The 27,765-nt window shown below is 37.2% G+C and overlaps 1 protein-coding gene across 3 annotated transcripts in view; it reads left to right on the plus strand.

Moving 5' to 3' along the window:
* MCPH1 (microcephalin 1) overlaps positions 1-27,765 on the plus strand; it is a 389,489-nt gene that overhangs the window by 87,828 nt on the left and 273,896 nt on the right. For all 3 annotated transcript variants that reach the window (XM_069065409.1, XM_069065408.1, XM_069065410.1), the window contains one exon: positions 2,188-2,300. In XM_069065409.1, coding sequence (XP_068921510.1) covers positions 2,188-2,300 — 113 coding nt within the window. The remainder of the gene's footprint in view (positions 1-2,187; positions 2,301-27,765) is intronic.

Below are 27,765 nucleotides of genomic sequence, written 5' to 3' on the forward strand. Positions count from 1 at the left end.
ACTTTGCAAATACTTTTACTATTAAAAATTGACCATTTTATCTCCTATGATCCTTCCCTGTTGCTTGTTTGATCGCAAATGCTTCCACTATCTTTAGCTTTGAAAAGTATCACCTTTTCTGATTCTCTAATTTGTTTATGATGTGAATCCATGTCTTTCCATGAGGCCTCCATAGATGATCTCGAATAAATGTTGATAATCAGTCACTATCTTTACCTTTATCTTATCACCAATATCTTTTCACCTTTATCAGTCAGTAATGCATGTTAGGGGCAGCTAGGTGGTGCAGTGGATAGAGTACTGACCCTGACTTCAGGACCTAAGTTCAAATGCAGTCTCTGACCAGACACTTGACACTAGCTGTGTGACCCTGGGCAAGTCACTTAATTGCAGTTGCCTCATACCCCAAAAAATAAAGAGCTGGGTCTGCCCACTTTTTGTAAATGATACCATTAAAAGTACATTCAGAGTCACTTGTAATATAACATGTTGGAGACCAAGGAGAGAAGCAGGTTAAACGACTTGTGTGTGTTTTGGGGCAGGTAGGTGGAGCAATAAATAAAGCACCGGCCCTGGAATCAGGAGGACCAGAATTCAAATCTTATCTCATATACTTGACACTTAACTAGATGTGTGACCTTGGGCAAGTCACTTAACCCCAATTGCTTTGCCTTCCTCCCCTCCAAAAAAAAAAGTAATGCACATTTTGTTCATCTCTCGTTTTCAGAGAGACAACATCACAGGGTGATGTCTTGACTTATGTGTGAATTGTGACCTGCTCAGAGTCACATAGCAATAATGCACATGAGGCTTTGACAAAAACTGGTTGTCTAGTCTACAGAGGTAGTTAGTCCATCAACTTATTTTTCTCCAGACTCGAGTATTTTCATTGACTCTTCTCTTTGAATTCTCTCATTCCTCAGTTCTGTCTACTAGATTTCCCGACTTCTTTCAAAAATCCTGCAAAAGTTCCACATTTGCAAGATGCTTTTCCTGGTTCTTAATGCTAGTGCCTCTCCTCTGATGTTATTTTCAGTTTATCCCATATGTAGTTTATACACAGTTGTTTGTTGTCTCCCTCATTAGACTATGAACTTCTGAGCAGGAACTGTCTTCCTCATTTCTTCATAACCCCTAGACTTATTAGCACAGTGCCTGGCACATAGTAGCTGCTTAATAAATGCTTATTGATTGACTAATATATACTTAACTAAATACATATTTTCTCTCCTGGTAGAATCTAAGTTTTCAGAGGTCAGATACTATTTTGTTTGTGTCAGGGGAAGTGGGGCATTAAATTGATATGTGTGGGCTAACTAGGTGGGAACTTAATCATCATTTATAACATTGCTCCTTTGAGTATAAAAGCATTCAGACTTTACAAACCTTTATAAGATGAACACATTTTTAATTTGTGGACTTCTAATTTTTACAGCAGAGAAGGCTTTCTCACTTCCAGATTGTTGCCCATTCCTGGAATTCACTGTTCTCACCTTTGTCTCTTAGAATATCTAATTTAATTAATTTTCTTATTCATGTTGCATATTTTATATATACTTATTTCGTACACATTTATATGTGTATATATAGTCTTCTTCTATAGAATGTAAGCCCCTTGAGAGTAGTTCCTTCTTGTTTTTGTGTACCCTTAAGCTCCTAGCACAATGCCTGGCATGTGATAGGGGCTTAACAAATTTTCAATCATTATTTAGTGCTAAGAACTTTGTCGCAAGTTGAGGTATTTTATAGCAAGTATAAAGTATTCTTTATGAAAAGAAAAGTTTATGTAAATTTTAGGAAGACTTCTAATAGGTATTATTTTATGATAACTACAGGAGTTGATTTATAAATATAAAAGGTTATTTTATTTCAAATAAACAAAAAATCTAGAGGTATACTTTTTTTACTTTAGACAAATTTAGCAATATTGTGCTACCAAGGAAAAAACACTTTTTAAAACTATTGAATAATATAACCTACTTTGATTATTTAAAATGAAATTGAATGCAAAGCCTGAGTAGTTCAAAGGACTAAAAATAATATGATGTTTATATCTTTCAGCAGAAACTAAACTAAGTCTTCTTACTATAACAAATAAGGAAGTTTTATTTTTAACTTCTCTTGCCATGTCAATTTGAACTCGTCTATTTTAATTTCTAATTAAGTTTCAATTCACTTGGATTCTAGGTGTTGAAAGCAGTAAAGTGAAGCTTGATATTTTAGATGACGTCTCTGAAGGTTTTGAAGACCAAAAGATCAAATCTCTAGAGGAATCAAAAAAAACTAGCAAAGTCAAGAAGGTCAGTGTACTTGTACAAAAATATTATTTTAAACTTTTAAGAGTAGATACATCTTAATATACTCTGAATTTGTGAAATATAAACTAATCTATCAAACTGAAGGCTTTTTTTCACAAGTTAATTTTGGTTAAATGTTAGAAAGTGATAATGTTCATAAAAATGAGAGTCATGATCACATTCAGACCTTGGAGTAATGTACATGTGTACGCATGCAATGTGAGCTTTCCCAAAACTTGATTCCAAGACATCTTTAGCTTTTCAAAATGCCTAGGGCTTTTTGTTATACCAGAATTTATAGTCTTTAATCTGAATAAACATTCACTAAGTAGGGCTTAAGAACATATGCCATCTTTCTTTTTCAAATTATCAGAATTTAAATTCAAGTCATGAACATTAACTTCAAGCAAGATGTTTAAATACTGAGAACTACTTTCTTATTTTTGTTTTTTGAAATTAATTATTTATGGGACAACTCATTCTAAAACTATTTCTGTTATCTTAGCCTCAGTTTGGATTGTTTTTCTTTGATTCTTTGACAGCTTCTACCTTATCCCCTAAATTTAAAATTGGCAACTCATATCTATGAGACCAAGGAAATATACAGCATAATTTACTGGGACCTGATCTCAAACAGATAAAGAAATGCTTTATTTTTTACACAGTAAATATTTAAACAGATTGAGTTTATAACAAACCCTTTTTGGGAACGTAGAGAAATTTGGTAAATGTACATGAACGTTTATGAGAAGTTTCATGAGAAATCCCTCAACTAACTCTTGCATTATATTTAGGGAAAGCCAACATGACTTTCAGTTTCATTGGTTGTCATCAGGACTTCTCATTATTTTCTATTCTATCAACCCCCCTTTATAGATAGTTAGTTAATAGCTAACATTTATGTAGTGCTTTAAGGTTTGCAGAATGCAATATGTGCACACAAATATATATGTATATACATACATATACAAATATATGCACATATACACATGTGCACACATGCATACCTGTACACATATATGCATGTGTGTATATATTTACATATATGTACACATACAAATATACATATATGCATGCATACATAGATATAGATAGTAACTCATTTGATTCTCACAAAAGCCCAAAATAAAAAATAGACTTTGTCATCAAGGAGTTTACATTTTGCTGGAAGATGGGGAATATTACATGTAAACAAATAAATATAAATGTGATAATTCAAGATGGGGAGAGAGGGAACACTGACAAAAAAATCAGCAAAGACTTCCCAAAGGAAGTGGCACATGAGCCAGACTTTGGAAGAAGCTAGGGAATCTTAGAGGCTAATGAGATGAAAAGTTCATTCCAGCTATTAAGAGCAGTTTATACAAAGGCATGGAAGTGAGAGAGAGAGAGAATGCCAAAGCTGGGCAGGACGGAATAGGCCAATTTGGTAGAAACTAGAGTACAGGAAGAGTCATGTGTAGTAAACCTAGAAATGTGAACTGGAACCAGATTATAAAGGGCTTTAAATGATAAATTAAGAAGTTTAGTTTATCCTAAATCAAGATGCCACTGACAGTTCTTAAGCAATAGAACAACACAGCTAGACTTGAACCATTTGAAGGTTACTGGGCAGCTATGTGGGAAACAGATATTGTTAATATTTTCTAAAGGATGTCTTTACTGCAGTTTAAACTCAGGGACACCAAAAACTATTGTTGTGGGGGCTCTGCCCACCCCAAAACTTTTGGAGTTTCATGGTGTGTTGTGGTAAAACCGTTACAAAGAATTCAGTCATGCTACCTCTAATCTAAGTATAGGCAATTATTGAGATTGATGCTTCTCATGAAGCGGGCTAAATTCCAAGAGGAACCAGAAGCTTCAGAGAAAACAATATGGATTTTTATAGGGTAAAGATGCAATTACACAACAGAAATCATGAATATTAAAAAGACAGGAGGGTTTTGTTAAGGAGTTAGGTAATGGAGGAGCGGTCCTATCTATGGTTCTGTGGTTAAACATTCTGATGGTGCTGCCCTCCAGTTGGCTAGCTATTGTTGTCCTGTCTGGTCAATTTAGATAGTTAGGTATTATGGCCCTGTCTTGGGATAGATGGATGATGTGATTGTGACTGAATACAAGAACGCACCTGTTTCTGTGGGAATGGGTCTGGGGGCAGTGACTAGGTAGAGGCAGTAGCTGGACTGCCATCACATGGACACACCTGCTGTTTCTGTGGGAACTAAGAGTTCAGGGACACACCTGTTGTTCTAGTAAGCAGTGAGCCATATATGTAGAAGTTAGGACATTGGTGGGAGGGGGTTTGAGGGTGGGGGGGCTAGGTAGGTACAGTGGGCCTGCTGTTCAGTATGGCCAGGGCCTATAATGAAGTTAGAATATTGGGACTGGGGGGCAGCTTTATTAGGATTCCATCAGTCTTGTATAGAAATCTTAAATCTTGAAATAATTTAATCTTAGGAAAGTATCTTTCCATGTTTATTCATTTCATATTGAGTGTAATGACATAGAAATCTTACAGCTTTGGGCCAAAAAGTATAGTGATTTTTTCCCGTGATTTCATTGGTATAGGAACTATACATGAAGAAACTAGCATAACCAATGAAAGTTAGCAACTTCTATTCAGCTTAAAATCTTAAGAGAGCTGCCTATAGCACTGAGACTTACCCAGTGTCACAGAGCCTTATCTCAAAATCTTAAGGTTTTGAAATTATTCTATTAAATAAAGGCAAACTTTCATTTGATACTCTCTGTTGTTCTAGAAACTTTGAATGGCAATGTACCTCATGTTCCTTAAAATAAAGGTTTAAGGTTCTTTTAAAGTTAAAAGAACTTTAAAGTTCCTTAAAGTTTAATTTATTTTTAAAATTTCAAACTGAAAATAATTTTACTTATTTATAATCCCTTCTTTCCTCCTCACCATTCCTATCTCATAACCCTTTTTGTCAGCATAGGACCCTTTATCCCACTTTATAGAGAAAATCAATCTACTGTTGAGATCTCTATTGTCTTCTCTCCCCTAGGCCTCAGGGTAACTCCACAGTGTTGCCCATTCTCTCCTCTTTTGCTTTTTTGGTCTCTGAATAGCAAGTGGTTTCTTATATCTCATCAGCTTTGTAGCTTGCTTCCCTCAGTCTTTCCTTTTCTACTCTCTCCTTTTCTGCTAGCTACAAACATGCTTAGATATCCCACATCTTTAAAAAAAAATTACCTTTACCTCAACATCCTTTCAAGCTGTGAAGCTACTTCTTTTTTCTCTTTTAGTACTTAAGTCCTAGAAAATTGTCTACACTCATTCTTTCCACTTTCTCAGTTTTTACTCCTCAGTCCTTTGTAATCTAGTTTGTGACCTTACCTTTCTACTAAGACTACTTTATCTAAGGTTATCTCTTAGATTTCTTAATAGTTTGTATTATTGATCTTTCTGTAGATTTTAACACTGTTGGGGCAGCTGGTGGTGGTGAAGTGAATAGAGCACCAGCCCTGGAGTCAGGAGGACCAGAGTTCAAATCCAGCCTCAGGCACTTAACACAAAAACTAGCCATGTGATCTTGGGCAAGTCATTTAAACCCAAATTGCCCTCCAAAAAGCAAAAAAATAAAATAAAAAGAAATGGTAGGAGTTCTGAAGTATTTGGGGTCTTTAATGCTTTTTCCCGGACATTATGATTTCTTGGCTTTAAGTATGTGAAAAATTTTCACATTCAGTTTTACAGCAAGCATTGCTAGGTCTGTTAGTTTTTTCCTGTCCTCCAGACACAGACTGTACACAACCTGATGCTAAGCTGTTGTTTCATGATATTCTATACTCCTTTACCTCAGATGGGAGAGTCTGGCTGTAGTGTTGGAAATTTATCAGCACTCCTGGAAAAATAACTCAAAGCTGCATACCCCTCCTTACAGTGAGTTTTCTTTGTGCATTCACCTTTATCCAGCTGAATAAATATTTATTAAGCATCTACTCTGTGTAAGCCATTGTACTTGATCCTGGGAATACAAAGAAAAAATAAAGTAGTGGCTGTCTTCAAGGTTCTACATTCTACTAGGGAGAATACAACAGACGCACAAAGTAATCCAAAATAATTTTTGTTTTTGGCAAGGCAGGAGTGGGTGGGTTGGAAAGGCCCTATATAGGAGGTGGCACCTAAGCTGTGTCTTTAAGGAAGCTAGAAGTTCCAAGAAACAGAGGGGAGAAAAGAGTGTATTCTAGACATAAGGACCAGCAGTCAAAAGACAAGTGATTCAGAGTCATATATGGGACATAGCAAGGGGATGAGTTTGACCAGAACAGGGAAGCCTTAAAGTGCAATACTATGACATAATATTAGAAAAGTCAGTGGGAGCCAGATTGTGAAGAGCCATGAGTGCCAATTTTAGACCTTTTATTCAAATACATAAAGAAGAATATATTATTTTCAGTTTTCAATCATTTCATCAATAAACATTTGTTGAACATCTACTATCTGCTAGATTGGGCAACTAGGTGGTGCTAGTGGATAGGATAGTATTGCGCCTGGAGTCAGGAAGACTCATCTTCCTAAATTCAAATCCAACCTCAAACACTTACTAGCTTTGTGATTCTGGCAAGTCATTTTGCCCTGTTTGCTTCAGTTTCTCATCTGTAAAAAGAGTGGAGAAGGGAATGGCAAACCAATCTAGTATCTTTGCCAAGAAAACCCCAAAAGGGATCACAAAGAGTTGGAAATGACTGAAAAATGACTAAACAACAACAAAAATGTATCAGACAGTATGCCAAGCTCTGGGGATACAAAAAGAAACAAAAGACAATCCCTTCCCTCGAGGAGCTTACAATCTAGTGGGGGAGACAAAATGCAAATAAATATATACAAAGTAAAGTATGTATAAGATAAATGGGAAATAATTAACAAAGGGAAGGCACCAGCATTAGGAGGGGTCAAGGAAGACTTCTGGTAGAAGAAAGGATTCTAGTTGGGACTGAAAGGAATTTAGGGAGGTCAACAGGTGGAGCATAGGAGGGAGAGCATTACAGGAATGGGAGACAGTAAAAGAAAATGCCTGGAACTGAGAGATGGACTGTCTTGTTTGAGGAATGTTCAGAAGGCTAGGTCACTAGATCAAAGAATGCATTTTGAGGAGTAATGTGTTAGAAGACTGGAAAGATAGCAGGGGTTATTGTATGATGGACTTTGAATTCTAAACCAGAGCATTTTGTATTTGATCTTAGACGTAATAAGGAACCAGTGGAGTTTATTGAGTAGGATGGTGACATGGTTAGACCTGTACTTTAGGAAAATCACCTTAGTGACTGAATGGAGGATTGATTGGAGGGGAAAGAGACTTGAGGCAGGCAGATTCACAGCAGACTACTAGAGAAGTCCAGGCATGAGGTAATGATGGATTTTGTGCATATTTGACATTTGAATTCATATAATGTATCAAAACCTATGCTAGGGAAAAGGATAACCACTCAGTTTCAAGGAAATTTCTTCAAGGGAGCCAAAAGAAAAAAAAAAAGAAATCTTCAAGTTTCCTTTAGTCATAGCATCAGCTTCCTCCCCAAGCTCCTCTCTGTCATTTACTTTGATCTTTTGGGTTTCTTTCTAGTCACTCTGTAGTGAGAATATTAATGGATAGTTCAAGGAGAAATAGCCTGGATAAATCAAAGAATGGGCAATAGTCCCTGATTATTCAATAATAATAATATTCATCAATAAGAATTGATGAGTTGGGATTAGAATATCTCATTCTACTCTCCACACTTACTGAATACATAATTGCTACAAGTATTGTATCCATTTGAGAGGCAAGGAAACTGAAAGTGACAGAAGGCAAGTGCCTTTCACATGTCCAGTGTTGGGTGTTGACTCTCTAATATCACGAAGAGGAGTTTTATTGACAATCTTACCTAGTTCCTCCAGTACTAGTTTCCATTGTAGATATAATTTTTTTTAATTATTAAAGGCCAGGATTGGGTAGAGTAGGACAGTAAAGTGGAGCTGTTACAAGGCACAACTGTGTAAATCAGAACCCAAGACAATGGAGTTGGGGGAATACCTAGAAATGACTGTATCTGGCTTTGTTGTCTCCTTTCTTATTAAAAAAAGTCTCTTGACTGTACTAACTTGCTGTGTTAGAGCTATAGATGGAGTATGCTTCGAAGAGTTTTTAGCTGTCTGATTATTCTTTAAAGTTTATGATTACCTGAGATTTTTGACACTCATGACTATCCAGTTTACCTGTTTTGGAAGAGTATTGCTTTTTGGCTTATCATGAAATGTATTAGAAGTGCTGATGGTAATATTATCTGCATATTTATGAACTACATTAGTAATGACTCATCCCAGTAAAAGACCCCATTTATTTTTTTTTCTAGGAAAGTCAGTATGTATCCTATTATACATTTAGGAGAATTGTTACATTTCCTAAAGGATGATTAAATGTCCACCCTAAATAATTTTTTATTGCTAAGACCTGTTGGATCTGGTATGATAGGGCACTATCAGCAAAAGGAACCCTTTTAAGATAAATTGACAGTTAACCCTACAGTGGTTGAGCATTCCCTTGCTCTTTAATGCAGGTATACAAATTATCTGTTATGGTTTTTATAAACTTCCTTTGACCAAGGATACTAGAACTTGACAACAATAGGAATATGCTAGTTTTAACAGATGCTAGTTCAAGAGATGTTACCTCATAAGAACATCTAAACAACAGTCTCATGAAGGCATTGTGGAAATAATTTAGACCTGTCTTACTAGTATTTTGGGGGACTTTTGTCATTACACATTAATCACTCGTGTTTCATGAAAAATATTGTTATCTGAAATATAAGTAGAATCATAAAATAACTATACCTTTTCATCCATAAAATAACTATACCATTTCATATACTTTGCCTATTTAGACTCAGAATTAGAAATGGTGTGGAGTTCACATGAGGGCTTAAGGAAGGTAGTAAAGTAGCATGGTTCTGAACTCCCATCCCAGTTTTCTTCATCATAGGGGCAATTATGATCTAAGACTCCATAAGAAGTGAATAGAGAGAGAGAGAGAGAGAGAGGTAGATAGTAGATAGATTTGTAGAAACTCAAGCTTGGAGCTGATAACAATTTACATTTACATTACAGTTTATAATACACAAAAGATTTTGACATATAGTATCTTTATCAACAAAGTCCTGTGGGTAAGGTAGTATAAATTTGTATATGCATATATGTATGTATATGTCTACACATATGCACATATATGAACACATGTGCATATATGTTTCTATACATACACAAACATATACAGTAACTGAGGCTCAGAGTGGTTAGGTTAACGACTTGATTAGAAACAGAATGATATAGTGGAAGGAAGCAAGACTTTTTTTTTTTTTTTTGCTATTGGGACAGCAATTGGGGTTAAGTAACTTGCCCAAAGTCACACAGCTAGTAAGACTGTCAAGTGTCTGAGGCTGGATTTGAACTCAGGTACTCCTGACTCCAGGGCCTATGCTTTATTCACTGCGCCACCTAGCCACTCCTAAGACTTCTTTCTAAATGATGGTTTGGAATCACGGAGTCAGAGGTAGGATCATGGATTATTTAGGGCTCTAAGGGAATTTTGGGGGGTCATTTTTTCCAACTGCATAATTTTCCAGATGAGGAAGCTGAGGCCTTGAGAGGTGAAGTGACCTTTCCCAGGGTTACACAACCAGTAAATGTCCAAGGTGGAATTTGAACTGAGATCTTTCTGACTTCACTCTATCAGTTACACCATGCTGCTTCTCAGCATACCAGGGTTGAATCCCTAAATTCCTGCCTTCCTTTTAAGTTGCATTTTGCTGTATTGGCTCTCTGATTCCTATAGACCTACTTTGATATGCTTTAGTACCAGACAAGTCAATTCCAACAGATAAGAAGAGCATGCTGAGAGGCTGCCGTTTCTGTTCTTTTGAACCCTCCTCTTGTTTCATCCTTTGATCTCCCTTTATTGTGAATGCTTTATAGGTACAGTTTCTATTCCTGCCAGGGTTTCTTCCAACTTTCCACTTGGACACTCTTAGTTCATAGCCTGGAATGTGTCACTTTCACATTCAAAAAGATTTATCCTCCCTGCTCATGGTTTCTGCTTCTTAAGAGAGTAAGTCTAGGGGAAGGAAAGTAGTAATCAGAGTCAGGACTAGAAGGGTTCTGTGACAGTGGAGATATACTTAATACTCTTAAGTATCAAATGGCCATGGATTTCTTGCAGATTTTATTCTTATTTTCATATGACAACATAATAGGAAATAGATGTTAACCTTACAGATACTTCCTTGGTATTTCACTTTTTTTTAAATTAATTTGTTTATTTACTTTTAGTTTACAATATTCAGTTTCACAGTCCCTTGAGTTTCAAATTTTCTCCCCCTCCCTTTCCTCCCCCCATCATGGCTACATATACTCGAATATAGGATCTAAAAATATCTTCACATTAATCATTAGTCAGGTTGTAAAGAAGGATTATAACTGATGGAATGATCAGTGGGAAAGAGGAAACAAAACAAAACAAGAAAAAGAAACAGCAAGTAGTTTGCTTCAATCTGCACTCAGACTCTGCAGCTCTTTCTCTGGATGTGGATATCTCTTTTGATGATGAGTCTTTTGGAGCTGTCAAACCTTACATTGCTGAGAGGAGCCCAGTCTATCAAAGTTAGTTGTCACACTGTAATGGAAATGCAAATTTAAAGATCTTCCCTGCCCCTAGGCTAAAGTGCACCTGGAGCCTGGGGTGGGAGGCTTGTTTTTCAGTAGATACTTTTTGATTGGCCAGTGGGTCAATAAGGTTGTTACATTCTCTGAGCCAGGAGAAGGCTATATAAGCCCTGATGTGTAGCTTTGTTTTGGGGCTCACTTTGAGAAGTGTTCTGTGATTTGATCAGATGAAACTCTGGGAAGCCGTTGTTGAGAGTCCCCCGGCTTTGAAAAACCCAGATGTTGAAACCCAGATGTTGATTTGGTATGGATGTAATGGTTGGACAATTTGGAAACTGTCTTCTTGATCTGTTTCTCTGTCTTGATAATTCTGTCTGTATATGCTGAAGTTCGGGGTGCTCACCTTTTCCCCCTGAACTAGGTAAACAATACATATGTTTGATTAAAGTAAGCTTGTTAACCCATCTTGAGTTGCTTTCCTTTATCAAAGCAGATCTAAGAACCTGTGTTGGCAGCGACCCTGGGGACGCTTGGGGTGCTTGCTGCTACACACACATACGTTGTATTTGTGATTGTGTACAGATTTCTCCTGCTTCTGCTCTTCTCACTTAGCATCAGGTTATTATGAAGTCCTTCTGCTCCTCATTTTTTATATACCATAACTTGTTCAGACATTCCCCAATTGACAGGCTTCCTCTTGATTTCCAATTCTTTGCCAACACAAAAAGAGCTGCTATAAATATTTTTGTACAAATGGGTCCTCCTCCTACTTCTCTGATCTCTGTGGGATATAATCCTAGAAGTGTTATTGCTGGGTCAAAGGACATACACTTATTTATAGTCCTTTGGGCATAGTTCCAGATTGCTCTCCAGAATGGTTGAATCAGTTCACAATTCCACCAACAACGCATTAGTGTTCCAATTTTTCCATGTCCTCTCCGGCATTTATCATTTTCCTGTTTTGTCATATTAGCCAGTCTGGCCAGTGAGATATGGTACCTCAGAGTTGTTTTGATTTGCCTTTCTCTAATCAATAGTGGTTTAGAGAATTTTTTGATATGTTTATAAATATCTTTTATTTCATCTTCTGAGAACTGCCTGTTCATATCCTTTGACCATTTTTTGATTGGGGTGTGGCTTTTATTCTTATAGATTTGACTTAGTTCTTTGTATATTTTTGAAATGAGGCCTCTATCAGAGACATTGGTTGTAAAAATTCTTTCCCAATTTTTCACTTCCCTCTTAATCTTGGTTACATTGGCTTTGTTTGTGCAGAAACTTTTCAATTTAATGTAATCAGAATTATCTGTTTTGTATTTTATAATGCTCTTGAACTGTTGTTTCATCATAAAATCTTCCCCTCTCTATAGATCTGACAGGTAAACTATTCCTTGCTCTCCCAGATTGCTTACAGTATCATGTGTTTCAGTTTTGTCTGGTTTGGTGATGTAATGGAAAGAATACTGTGCTGGAAATCAAAAGACCTGACGTTGGCATGGGCTTCTCATCAATCACTGGCTATATTATGTTCAGCAATTTTCTCACTGAACTTCAGTTTCAGCATCTGTATAATGGGCATGAAAATCCAATAAGATTTTATGAAAGTTGTGAGGAAATAAGATGTAAAAGTATTAGAAAGGCAGCAAGGGAATGAGATATGAAGGACTTTAAATACCAGACACATGGTTGACATGGTCAGACCTGAGAATATAAAATCCAGGAGTACAGCCTAGTGGGAAATTATGAGATGGCTCCTCTGGAGGATGAGCATCCTTAAAGCAACGTCAAACAATTATGTTCAAACAAGATATATACAGGATAAACTGGAGATAATGCCAGAGGGAAGACACTAAGATTAAGGAAGACTGGGAAAAGGAGTTTTACAGAAGGGGAAACTTTAGTTGAGATTTGAAGGAAGCCAGAGAGGCCAGGAGGTAGAGCATTCCAGGCATAAAATTCAGCCATTGAAAACATCTGGGAGTTTGGAAAGTGTATGTACCTCAATGGGAGTAAGGTATAAAAAAATTGAAAAACTAGTAAGAGACCAATTATGAAGGGTTTTGAATACCAGTCCAGAAAATTTTATATTTGATCTTAGAGGTAAGAGGGTGCCATTGGAATCTATTGAGTAGATAGAGTGACATGGTAAGTCGTGCTTTAGGAAGATCACTTTAGCAGCCAAGAGAAGAATGGTCTAGAGTGGGGCTTGAGGCAGGGAGACCAATTGATAGACTATTGCAGTTGTTCAAGTGTGAAGTCACGTGGGCTGAAGAAAAGTGGAAGTGAGGATTACAGAGGGTACAATCTTCTGGGGAGGACAGAAAGGAATAAGATAACTTATACCTGTAGAGGGGTTTGCCTTGGCTAGTAACAAGGGTGACCTCTTTGTTATGGAAATGGGAATCTGAAGATCTTCCTTGCCCCTTGGCCCTTTGATAGGCTTAGGTGAATCTGAGAACTTTCCTTGATTTGAAAATATACTCTGCCCCCCTAATAGGCTGAATGTGGTCACATGGAGCTTGTGGCAAGAGACTTGTTTTTCAGGAATGCCCACACTTGTTGCTTTGTGATTGGGCAGTGGGTCAAGAGGGTTGTGACATTATCTGAGCCAGGAGAAAGCTATATATACTCTGATGTGAGATTTTGCTTTGGGGCTTACTTTGAGAAGAGTTGTGTGATTTGACCAGATAAGACTCTGGGTAGCCATTGAGCCCCCAGCTTTGAAAACCCAGATGTTGGTGCTTCCCTCTCTGGTAACTGACTAGGTATGTATGTAATGGTCACACAGCTGGAAGCCTGTCTGCTGATCTATTTCTCTGTCTGCTTGTAACTTGTTTGTATCCTCTGAAGTTCAGGGTGCTGACTTTCACCCCTGAACTAGGTAAATGATATATGTTTAATTGATTAAAGTAAGATTTTGAGTTGTTTTCCTTTAGAAAAGCAGATCTAGGAACCTGTGTTGGCAGCCACTCTGGGTATGCTAAGGTGCTTGCTGCTACACTCTTCATGTCAGAAAGAGGTACAGGGAGAGATAGTAGCAGAAAGCAACTAAATGATGTGAGATGAGGAGGAGGGGAAAAGAGGTAGCTCTTATCAAAAATGTCTTATTTTTTTCATTGAACTATTACATTGGTTTAGAGAGTTGGCCAAGGGGGAGCTATAAGAGGATTGAGGAGAGATGAAGAAGTTTGGAAAGTTGCTCTAGTGAATTAATAAAGGAGGTATAAAAAGATTGCCATGCTACACTAAGGGCCTAGTTGATATCAGGAAACATAAACTTGAAGTGGACCCAGTCAGCATGATTGCATGGTTTTTCTCCAGCTTCATTTAATAGTATGTCTTGTAGAAGAAAGGCACTGGATGTTGGAAGTAATCCAGAGATGAGGTTTGACAGGGCAGGATCTTAGATAGGAAAAGAGGGCAAGGAACTTGAAAGGATAATGCAGAATAGAGTTGATTCAAGTGATCATGATGGGGAAGGGAGGAGAGTATTGTTAGTGTAGGGGTGATAAGATGGGAAAAACATAAATAGAAGGATTGAAAGTCACAGTGAGGATAAAATAACATGGAGGTTGGGGGTTACAAGACAGAAGGAGAGATGGAATGACAACAGTTTTTGATCAGATAAAGGAATTATAGAGTTCATGAACATGGAAGTGGAACTCTTATGGGTGATAGCAAGATTAAGGGTATGATTATTTCTGTGTGTAGCTGAAGTAGCTAGAGGAACAGGGCATGAGAAGTGAGCAAGTTGAGAAACTGGGAGGTAAAGTTGTTTGAGCGAGTATCAATATGTATGTTGAACCCCTTTATCATAAAGATAGGAGTTGTGGAGGAGAGAAAGACCAAGCACCAAAGTCACTGAGAAAAGAAGGGGAGTGTCCTGGAGATGAGGAAACAAAAGCTTCTAAAATATTGTTGAGTGATACATATGTATAAGTAAAGCTTAAAGATGGAGAGGTTATTGAGTGATGAAGATAAAGGTAAAGCATGGAAATGCCAATAGGGAGCATGGAGTATTACAGCTTCCTCACCACAATGAGAGCAGAGGTAGATAGGAATGAAAATGCAACCAGTTCTTGGAAAGTATCACCAAGGAAGCTATGTTATCAGGAGATCAGTGAACCAAGTAGCCTAAATCTGACTGAAAGATGCTTTTTTAAGAAATTGTGGTTGTATCTAGGATTCTCAGTTGATTGATCATAAACTATTGATCTTACTCATCTCTACAATGGGCAAGTCAGGTATTGGCATAAAAGTCTGGCATAAGAGAAAGAATGATGGGGTTTTCAGACATATGACCTGGGTGCAGATCTTGACCATTTTTTCTTATTAGCTCTGTTACTTAGAACAATTCACTTCTTGATGAACCTGTTGTTGTTTTTTTTAATCTGAAAAAAGGAGCTCAATAAGAAGTGAATTCCTCTAAAATATCTCATTTTATCCTCACAGCAATGTAGTTAAGTAGATGCTATTATCTCAGTCTTTTTTAAGCATAGGAGGAAACTGATGTAGACTAAGGTTAAATGACTTGTCCAGGATTACACAGCTAGTCAATGTCTGAAGTGGGGTTTGAACTTAATTTTTACTAGCTCCAAGTCCAGTAGTTTATCCAGCATCACTTAGCTGCCTTGCTAAGAGTGGTTAGAATTTATTTAATGCTTTAAGGTTTACAAGGTATTTCACATATATTATTTTATTCTCACAACAACACTATAAAAACAGGTGCTATTCTTAGATTTAATAGATGAGGAAATTGAGAATAGAAGAATTTTAGTGACTTGCCTAGGGTCACACAGCTAGTGCATGCCTGGGGCAGGATTCAAATTCCTATCTTCCTAATTTCCTAATCCATCCCTCTATCTACTATACTACCAACCTGCCCAATTTGTACTTAGATATCTCTAGTAAAAGGAGTTAAATGTGTGCTCTTGCAAAAATGAGATACAAGTACTTGAAAATTAAAAATTCCATGTGTTATCATGTTTGTCTCTGCAGTAATAGACTGTAATAGATATGGACTATTCAAGACATTGAATTATTCTGTTCTTCATTTACTAATCTGAGGTGAGGACCTTTGTTGCTATTAAAATTGGAATAAACCTTATTCAAGAGAGGGACTGTCAAATGGATACTTTTCTCTTGTATTGTTGGTGGTCTACCTAATGGTGTTTTATTCTCTGTACTTTCTGTGTATTTTCAGGATAGATGGTGGTGGAGCCAGGTCAATCTCTAACGGGTGATGGGGAGATATTTATTACTTGTCTCTCTTGTTGCTCTTATTCTGATTTCGCTTTTCCTAAAATTTACTGCTGTTCATCTAATATTTATAAATGTAAGTGACTGCATACTAAAGCTCAAGATTTAAAGATGTGTTTTGAAAGAAAAAATCAAGAGGGGAAAGGGTTAAAACTACAGCTCAGAATCAACGAAGCATTCATCATGGACTTCGTTAAAACAACAAGATACGAGGAATTTCAAACAGATTTCTGTTGGCATGTACTTATGTGGCTTTTGGACATGGTTAAACGTTCAGTTAATATATCACTTCTGAAAGTCTTTTGTAAGAAAAAGAATTTTCTAATCTGTGATTAAGTTCCTGCTGTGGAGAAACCAGTATGGAACAGGTCTTTTCTAGTCCTCATTATCAGTTTGTTATATTTTTTAAAGTATTTTGTTTGAAGTAAAACTATTCAGTCACTTTTCTGGTGCTTTTAAAGAAAGCTGATTAGCTGTTTTGAGCAAAGAGGGAAGATGTCCTTCTGCTTATAATTTTAGTTAGGTGTGTGTGATTAGATGACTTGTTTTGAATATTAAGGCATGGTAATCTTTCTCAGAATTGTATGTGTTGTCATTCTTCTCTTTAGATCTGTTAATATTTTGCTTTTATGCTTCAGCAACTTTCCTGATTCCTCTTACTTAAATACAGCTTGCAAAAAAAAAAAGAGGACATCATTCATTTTTGCTTTAGTTAGAGTAATTGCCCTATGACATGATTAATCAAATTGTCTTTCTATTGTATTATCAAATTTATTGATTTAATTGGTTTCTTCTTCATTGCTAAGTTTGGTTCAAATTTGTCCTCAAGGGCTTTCCAGCTTGTCAGAGGACATACTCTATTCTACTTTGGATGGTCAGTTACCTCTCCCTTCCAGTTTTGCCCAGTTTTCTGTCCATTTCCCATATATGATGAGTAGGACATTTCTGTCAGATTTTTACATTTAATTTACTATAAGACTTAGGGGAACCAAAGGGAATGATTATCATCAGAATATTATTTGTTCTAAGATAAGTTGGTTGCAGACTTTCAGTTTATTTTATAAAATGTGTAGAACCATTGTCAGCTGAATCTTGAAGCCTGAATATTCTTAGTTGCCAGTTTGTGAAAAATCACTAAGAGGTTTTTCATGATACATCATTTAGAATTATTCCAATCCATTTAAATCTTCTGAATGTAGTTTGAACCTCAAAGCCTATTTGTAGGGGACTCTGTCCTCACTGGCATAGATCAATGCCTCTTTCCTGCATGAGGGGCGAGGCATGGCAGAATTAGCAAGAGCAGGAAAAGAGAGACACCTGGCCTTTTGAGGCTTGGACTGGGAGGGGAGGGAGGTTGACGTTCAGTTCCTAAAGAAAAGATCTACTATGCCAGCCCTTCTTCAGAGTATGGAGGGAAAAACATTCTGGAAAGAAGCTGACATGTAGAATTTCAATCATGTACTTATTCTCAGCCTGCTACACCAGAGACTTTCAGGAATTTCCTTTGGGTGAAGTCTGGAACTCTCTCAGGTGGTTGAGTTGAGCTATCTTACTCCCAGTAGGACATCTCCTTCAATCTGTGTTATCTGGTAAATATTCTCATTTATATGTATATATCTATATCTATATATATTTTCTGATTTCTGTTTTGCTTTTAACTTGGATAAATAGGTTTAATTGCTGTTTCCTTGTGTGCTCATTATGGAACTGGCTTTTGGTGGGAAGGGAGTCAAAGCCCTGGTTATAGAGCTTGGGGACCTCCTTCCCCATCATGGAACAGCGATCAGGAGTTTAGCTTGAACTTTAAAGTTATTTTCTCTAGACTAACAATATTTAAGGGAGCAGGTAGATATAATTCTAGCCTGATATTTCCTCTCCTTGAGGAAAGCAGAAGGGCCACTCCTGGTTCCAACTGCCTGCTTCCTCTCCTAGCACGAATTAAAGTGTCCCTTGGAGGATATGGGGAGGAGACACTAGAGAGATATCTTTTCCGACCTCCCTGTGAGCCACACATTTAAGTACAGTCAGCCCTTCTTGCAAAAGGCCATGCAATTATATGGATTTGATTCACAAATCCTATTCCCAGAAAATGTTGCAGTTTATAATATGAATATCTTCTCTGATTTGTAGTCAGTTGATACTCGTTCTTTCCTTCCATGTACTAATGTAAGCATGACAAAGGTGATTGTTTTAACTTTAGATGTTTGTTCTGGGAATTCTTGATTAAATAATTTAATATTTTTTCCTCTTATTTTTAATGGTGTAGCTCAGATAATAATAGAGTCCTAAGTTCAAGGGATCATTCATATTTTTTGTTATACTAGAATTTTGTTTTCATGGAATGTTTCTTGAAATAAGTGAGCCATTTGTTTGGGCTTGAAAATATCAAGTTATACAGATTTTTAAAATCAATGAGCAGACAATAGTTGTATAGCTACTATTTTTTATCATACTGTGAGAGATACAAAGGTATACCATATGATCTTTTCCCTCAATTTTGGTTGGGAAGATGTAGACAGAAAGATAAGTGACAATATAAAGTAGTATATAAGGATGACAAAATCAATGATAGTGGCAATAAGTGCTGCTTCATTATAAGGAGAGAGAGATCACTTGGCTGGAAGGTTTCATGAAGGAGGTGAGTCAGGCTTGAGCTGTGTTTGAAGGAAGGGAAAGGTTCAGGTCAGTGAAGAAGAGGGAGAGGAGAGGCAAGGGCATGTAGTGGTTAGGCATGTAGGCAATAATACTGAAAGATATAGAGGTACAATGACATCAATCATTCTGGTTGGAGCAACAAGTTTGGTAGCAGGAATATCAAGAAATGCAGCTGGATACAGGGGGATAGTTAAATTGGAATCAGATTGAGTGCCTTAAATACCAGGTGAGTTTGGGATTTGAGAACTTTTTTCTTTACATACTGGGGTTGTCAGTGAAATCTTTTGAATAAGAGAGTGAAACTCTTACTCTGGTTGTGGTATATAGATAGATAGGAGGAGAGATAAGTGGCTTTTTCAGTAATCTAGGTGTAAGGTGATCAGGGTCTGGACTACAATGGTAGCAGTGGCTATTTTCATTGTTAGTGGTATTGAGTTTAACAGGGATGTAGTCAAATCAACAACTTGTTTTAAAATAACTTGTTTTAAAATATATCCCAAAGTGTCAAGACACTCCATATTATTCTAGTGACCTTGTTCATTAGACTATTAACTCTTACCACCAGCATGACTTGAGTTCTTTAGTGGGGTTGGACCTGTCTAGCCTGGCCTGGACCTTCTTCTCTTTTCTCTCCACACTCTTCTGGTGACCTTACCAACACCTGTGGGTTTGGTTAACATCTCTGTGCAGATGACTCATAAATCTGGGTATCCAGCGCCAGTTTCAAGCCTCAGTCTCACATCTCTGACTGCCTTTTATTGGACATTTAAAACTAGTTGTCTCCAAGTTATTTTAAACTCAACTTATCCATACCAGAACTCAAACCCACCATTCTACTACTCTTCTCCATTTCTGGTGAAATCATTATCATCCTTCTAGTCTCCCAGGTTTATAATTTCAGTATTATCCTTGAATCTTTACTCTCACTCATTTCACATGTACAATTGCCAAATCTTACCATTTTTACCTCTACAAAATCACCTGAGTCTGATATCTTTATTCACACAAATACCACCTTAGTTTAGGTGTTTATCACCCCTGGTTTAAACTATTGTAGTGTCCTCCTGATTTGTCTTCCAGACTCAAATCTCATCCCACCTCTCACCCCTCACCCTTCACCCCTGCCCCAGGGCTACCATTGTGGATTTTACTTAAACATCCTTTCTATTCTTTATACTCTGTTTTTTGTCTTTGGGCTATTGCACTGTCCATCCTCAGTTTCTGCAATGCACTTACATACCTCCACCTCAAAGAATCACTGATTTCCTGCAGACTCAGCTCAAGCATCACCTTTAATAAGAAGGTCTTCCTCATTCCCCAAACTGGGAGTGCCCTTCCTCCCTCCTTCCTTCTCTCCTCTCTAACTACCTTGTATTTTGCTTTAGTTAGAGGGACATAGTAGGGCAGAGGAAAGAGTGTTGGATTTGAAGTCAGAGAAATTAGGTTCAGATCCTGACTGTGGCACTTCCTGCCTATGACTTTAGCCAAGTTCCATAACCTCTCCTGGGCTCTAGTTATCTCATTTGTAAAATGATGCAGTTAGACTAGATTGGTGGTATCTAAGTCAAATAGAAACAAATTCCTGCAGATCACACATCATCTTCGAAAACCACATTTGTTAATATCAATGTTATCTATGTTGTGTTATATTTTTTTCTTTTGTTAAACATTTCCTAATTACATTTTAATCTAGTTTGGGTTATGTTAGGGCCTGAGGCTGACTAATACCTCAGGACTAGATTCTAGTTCCTTCTAGCTCTAAATCAATGATTGAATGAGTTTACTTATATATGTATGTACATGTAGAGTTCTCCATAGAATGTAAGCTCCTTGAGATATCATTTTTGTTATTGTATTCCTAGTGCCAATTATTAAGCTTGATGCATTTATTTATGAAGCTGTTAGAAAACTATATCTGTGCATCTTAGAAAGCAGTGACTGTTAAGAAGTCAGCAAAAAAGATGGCCTGTTACTATTTTCAGACAAGTAATCTTTACTTTTTGCTTATTTGATTTTTTTATATTTACATAGAATTGAAGCCATGGTGAGCCAGTATATCACACAGGAATTTACAAATTACAAAAAAAATACATGCAAATGAAGACCCTTAGAGGAAAATTGTAGGAAAGAAATCAAGAGTTAGAAGTTAAGTATGATGCAAATAAAGTAGAGATACAGAAACTCTTTAGGTGTGAAAACAAGATTGAACTTGATTGATTTTTTAAAAAATCTTAAGCACCTACTCTGTGTAAAGTAGTATGTGCTGTATTGGAAAGATAGAAAGATTAGACAGGACATGGTCCCTGCCTCATAATGTCTGCTGTTCATTAGGGGGATATGCCATAAGAAAAAATACATTTGGTACAAAATCTGACTTTTTTTTTTTTTTGCTTTTTTGGAGGGCAATTGGGGTTAAGTAACTTGCCCAAGGTTACACAGCTAGTTTTTTTGTGTGGGTGTTAAATGTCTGATGCTGGAACTGAACTCGGGTCCTCCTGACTCCAGGGCCAGTGCTTTACTCACTATGCCACCTAGCCGCCCCAATTTTTATAGTGGCTCTTTTTTTTTTTTTTTTGCCTTTTGGAGGGCAATTGGGGTTAAGTAACTTGCCCAAGGTTACATGGCTAGTTTTTTTGTGTTAAGTGTCTGAGGCCGGAACTGAACTCAGGTCCTCCCAACTTGGGCCAGCGCTTTGCTCACTGAGCCACCTAGCTGCCCCCAAAATCTGACATGTTAAGTAAGAGAAGTTTCAGCTATGTGGGGAAGGGGGTGGTTGACATTTGACGTTCCCATGTGTCAAGTTATCTTCTTTAGGCAGATGACTCCCAGATTTATCTATCTACTCATGGTTTCTCAGCCACCTCAGACTCAACATATATATAAAAAAAGCTTTGCACCCAAACTCATTCCTAATCCTGAATTTCCATTTTGTTGAAGGTATCACCATCCTCATAGTCACTGTGGTTTGCAACTCCAGATCCATCTTTGATTTCAGGGTCCCCTTTATGACCCAAATCCTGTTAGTTACAAAGTCTTATAGATTTTATCTTCACAATATCTCTTACATATATTCCTTTTTTTCTATCCACGTTAGTCTGTTGCAGGCTGTATCATCTTTATTTCCATAGCCTTCTTTACTTTTCAGATTATCATACACCCCGTTAACAAACATGTTCTAAAGCACAGGTCTGACCATGTTGCTCCCCAACTAAAGAAACTTAAGTGATTCCTAATTTATCCTAATTCCTAGGATAAAATACGAATACCTTTGTTGGCTTTTAAATCCTTTACAGCATAACACTTGTATATGTTTTTCAGATAGATACATTAGTTTCCTTCAAGTATTCCATAATCTAGCCAAACCAAAAACTACTTGCTATTGCTCACACTCAGCTTCCCATCACACATCTTTATGCCTTTGCAAAAGTATCCCCCAGGCCAGGAATATACTGCCTGCTCACCTCTGCCTCTTAGAATCCCTGGCTTGCTTCCTTCAAATTGTAGCTCAAGTGCTGCCTTATCTGCAAAATGAGGAGGTTGGACTCAGTGACCTGTTATTCTCTCTCATCTAATCTATATCTCTTCCCCCCTCACATTACTTTATATTTACATTGTATTACATATATTCTTTATTTACTTATATGTTTGTGTTACCTTATGTAAGGTCAGGGTGATTGTGTGATAAACTTCATTAATCAACAATTATACCTACTCCCACTTCTCTGTGCTCTTGGTTCATTTCATTATAAATTTTTGTCCTATGGAATACTAATGCATTTGTGGTAGAGTTGTGAATTGATCCAACCATTCTGGAGAGCAATTTGGAATTATTCCCAAAGGACTATGAAGCTATACATACCCTTTGATCCAGTAATACCTCCACTAGGTCTGTATCCCAAAGAGATCACATAGAAAAGGGAAAAGGACCAACATGTACAAAAAGATTTATAGCAGCTCTTTTTGTGGTGGCAAAGAATTGGAAATTGAGGAGATGCCCATCAATAGGGAATGGCTGAACAAGTTGTGGTATATGAATGTAATGGACTGCTATTGTTCCATAAGAAATGATAAGCAGGCAGATTTCAGAAAAACCTGGAAAGACTTACATGAACTGATGCTGAGTAAAGTGAGCAGAACCAAGAGGACGTTGTACATAATAACAGCAACATTGTGCAATGACCAACTTCTGTTGACTTAGCTTTTATCAGCAATACAATGATCCAAGACAATTCCAAAAGTCTCATAATGGAAAATGCTATCCACATCCAGAGAAAGAACTATGGAGTCTTAATGCAGATCAAAGCATACTATTTTATCTCTCTTTTTTCTCATGGTTTTCCTTTTTGTTCTGATTCTTCTTTCACAATATGACAAATTTGGAAATATATTTAATATGATTGTACATGTATAGCCTATATCAGATTGTGTACCATCTTGGGGAGAGGAGAAAAACGGAGGGAGAAAATTAGAACTCAAAATCCTATAAAAGTGAATATTGAAAACTAAAAATAAATTAATAAAAATAGATCAATTTTTTATCCAAGATTTTAAGTCAATAAATATGTTCTGATATTTCCTTATTAACAGAACCAAAAAAATCTCAATTATTTAGCTGAACCCCCACCCTATTTTATTAAACCAGAAAAACAACTTATACCATAAGATTTCTCTCCTTTCTTTGTCTCAAACGCCTTCATCTCATAGGCTTAAAAGATGTTAATACAGTTTATTCCAGCAGCATATAATAAAACTATGTTCTCTACTTAGTCCATATCTCTACCTCTTACACAAAGGGAATTCAGTCTCTACCAAGTGATCCTTATTAGCCAGGTTTTATTTTGTCTTGGCCAAATCCACACCTCTACCTCACTTCCTAGCCATCTCTCTACTCTATCCCATCCCCACCTCCCACCCCCATCTTATTCTTCTTTCTATTTCCTCTTTGTTTATCATATTCTCCAGTTAGAGTGTAAGCTTTTTGGGGTCAAAGATAGTCTTGCTTGCATGTATTTGTATTGCTAGTATTGAGCACAGTGTGTCACACATAAATGCTTGCTCTACCCATCCATCCATCTACGCATCTATCTGTCTGTCTATCCATCCGTCTGGCCACCTAGTTATCTAAAATGTATTGCACTGAGCAGGAGGAAAGGAACACGAAATAAAACATTTTAACAAAGGCTGCCACCGTTCTCTCAGAATGGCAGCTATAAGTAACAGTCATGCTAATCACAGCATTCTCCTTTTAATCAGCCAGTCAATAATCTTTAAGTGCCTAGGAGTTGAAAAAGAGGGGAGACTACCCAGCCTGGAAGCACAGTGAAGGCCTATTCCCCACTCATAAAAGAAAAGCTAAGTGTCGCTCTCTCAAAATGCCTCTTCATCCTTTCGCGACTCTTAGGAAAGGAGTTTTTAGTCTCTTCCGTGTTAGGTAGGCCCTCCAGGGTATCAGCTTACTCTCTCTAAGATCTTATTCCCTCTTGAACATACAGTACAAATGCCATTAGCCTTGTAGGATGCCTCATCAGAGCTGGGGCTACATGTGCATATAACTTCCCAAGACAGAACATAAGCTGCAGAGGGCAGGGCCACTTGGTGCTTCTCTTTGTACTCCTCCCTCATAGTGAGGTGGTTGGCACACAGTAGGTGCTTAATAAATGCTTGTTGGTTGATACTCTTCTTTCCTCATTAATTGGGTTAGTTATAGTATTTATATGTCAGCTATGTCATGTATATTTGGCCACAAACTTTAATGGAAATCACACTAGATTTAGAGTTAGAAGATCTGTGTTAAAGTTCCAACTCTCACTTCCTAGTTTTTGTCCTTGACCAAAACACTTGAAACTCAGTGAACTCATTTCCTTATCTCTAAAATGAGGGTAATGTAATTTATAGACTTATTCTTTAAGATGTGAAGCTTCATATACATGAGCTATTATTATGTCAGTACCTTACCATCCTATAGTCTTAGTGTAGAAAATCATCTTAATGAGTTCTTAAATGAAATATGAATCCTTCACATCAAAAAGAGCTATAACAATTAATCATTGCGTTCATTCTTGAAGATCTCCTGATAGAGAACTCATTGTCTCTTGAAACAGCTATTCCTCTTTTGTTCAGCTCTGATTATTAGGAAGTTTTCCTTTAAATTGAACCCAAATCTGGCTTCTTTTAACTTATATTGATCTTAGTTGAGAAGTTGTGTAATGTAGTGGATAGTATTGGACTTACAGTCTTAAGAGACCTGGTTTAGAATCTTGCCTCAGAAATGTATGTGCTATGTGAGCATGTCTCAACTTCTTTGCAAGTCACTTAACTGCTCTGAACAAGTTGCTTCATCTGTGAAGTGAATATTTTACACAAAGTAACTATCTTGCAATATTGTTGTGTGGATCAAATGAGAATGTATGTAAAGTATTTTGTAAAAGTTAAAGTACTACATAAATGTCACTTGTATTATTTCAGTAGGGTCTACAATTTCTTCAACTCTGGGAACTTTTTTTTTTTTTTTTGCTTTTTTTGGAGGGGGGAGAAGGCAGGGTAGTTGGGGTTAAGTGACTTGCCCAAGGTCACATGGCTAGCAAGTGTTTAGTGTGTGAGGCTGGATTTGAACTCAGGTCCTCCTGACTCCAGGGCTAGTGCTCTATTCACTGCACCACCTAGCCTCCCCAACTTTGGGAACTTGTAGTGAAGAAGCTCCCTCCATCAATGCCAGCTGGCAACTATGCTCCAATGCACAGAATTGCTTGGGGCAGCAAAGATTTTAGGTGACTTGATTGCCTAGGGTCACTCAGTCAGCGGAGGTCAGAAGCAGTGTTTGAACCAAGTCTTCTTGACTCTGAGGTCAGGTTCACTGATTTTTCACTAATATTTACATTGTCATCATTATAATTATCATTATTATGATTATGATTACTTGTGTTCTCTAGGGCTAACTAGAATAAGTCTCATCATGCTTTCATATCCCTCTTAAATCTCTCCTTCCTTTGGTTAAACATCCCTAGCTTCTTTAACTGAATCACATATACCCATATAATGAACTTATTTGGTGCCCTTGTCTCTCTGGATTAACATTATGATACTAATGATTATTTTACAATTCATTCAGCAAGAACATCTGCTGTATGTAGGATACCATTTGAAAGATATCTTGCTAGATATTGTAGATAATGCATAGAAATGAGCAAGACACAGACACTTTCATATAACATAAGGTTGACTGCTACCAATACCTTAAAACATCTATAAACAAAATTCTAGGACAGCTTTTGGAAGTCCAAGATCACTTCCAGCTGCGGAGAATTAGGGAAATCTCATCTAAAGAGATGGCAGTTAACATGAACCTTGAAGAATGTATAGAATTTCAATTTGTAGAATGGAGAGGAAGAAATCCTAGGAGGGTGGATATGTATGGTGCATAAATGGGGAAATATGCAGGGTACTGTACTGAAGCCAGCACTTTAGTGTTTTTTTTTCTTTTTGGAGGGGGGAGGGCAGGGCAATTGGGGTTAAGTGACTTGCCCAAAGTCACAAGGCTAATCAGTATTAAGTGTCTGAGGCCAGATTTGAACTCAGGTCCTTCTGACTCCAGGGCTGGTGCTTTATTCACTCTGCCACCTAGCTGCCCCAGTCCAGCACTTTAGTAATATTAATCTGTCAATAATATGCTCAGGAAGAGACAGATTAGGAGGAAGTAGTAGGAATGGAAAGGATGGAACTGGTGCCAGAGTGATTGAACAGATAGACGTTGGACAGGTTTTGGTAAATGAGTGTAGATTGAGAGATAGGACTCCTAAGTTTTAAGAGCAGGAAAATAATGGTGGCATTAAAAAGAAGTAGGAGAGTCATAAGAAAAGCTGGTCTTGCCTGGAGTATAATGATCTTGTTTTATATTTATCCAGTTTGACTTTATAGCAGTGTATCTACATAGCATATTTCAGCAAAAATAAGTGTTTGGAGAGGAGGTTGCCACTATTATGTTATGGGAATGGGAATATAAGATCTTCCCTGCCTGTAGGCCCTTTGATAGGCTTAAGTGACTCTGAAAACCTTCCTTGATTTGAAAATATACTCTGCCCCCTAATAGGCTGAATGTCATCACATGGAACCTGTGGTGGGAGGCTTGTTTTACTTTGTGATTGGGCAGTGGGTTGAGGGTTGTGACATTATCTGATCCAGGAGAAGGCTATATAGTCCCTTATGTGAGATTTTGTTTTGGGGCTCACTTTGAGAAGAGTTATGTGATTTGACTAGACAAGACTCTGGGCAGCCATTGTGTTCCCCGGCTTTGAAAACCCAGATGTTGTACTTCCCTGTCTGGTAACTGCGACTAGGTATGGATGTAATGGTCAAACAGTTGATCCTGTCTGCTGAATTGTTTCTCTGTCTGCTTGTAACTTCTGTCTGTATACTCTGAAGTTCAGGGGGCTGACTTTTTCCCCTGAACTAGGTAAATGATATGTTTGATTGATTAAAGCAAGATTGTTAACCCATTTTGAGTTTCTTTCCTTTAGAAAAGCAGATCTGTGTTGGCAGCCACCCTGCGTATGCTGGGGTGCTTGCTGCTACATATTATCAAAAATACTTCATTATTATCTTTGTATAAGTACTCAGCTTCTTGGAGAAATATACACTCTTCCATTTTATTATCCACTTTCAGACTTTCTCCTATAACATATAGTAATTATTTTTTCATGTTTGTACTGTAATTATGTACCAAAGAATCTGGCCTTTAAGAATGCCTAACCATAACAGGGTAAGTAAATAGAATACTATTGGAGAACAAAAGTTCATTTTAACTATCCCAAATATTGAAACAAAATAGTTTCAGTTTTTATTGACTCTGTCCATGTAATACTATTTTATAGCACTTTTCTCCCTCATTTATAAAACCCTTGG

This window comes from Petaurus breviceps, unplaced genomic scaffold, assembly GCF_028583685.1.
Source record: "Petaurus breviceps papuanus isolate PSGF00001 unplaced genomic scaffold, PetGlider_PUasm1.0 90686, whole genome shotgun sequence".
NCBI classification, from domain to species: domain Eukaryota; kingdom Metazoa; phylum Chordata; class Mammalia; order Diprotodontia; family Petauridae; genus Petaurus; species Petaurus breviceps.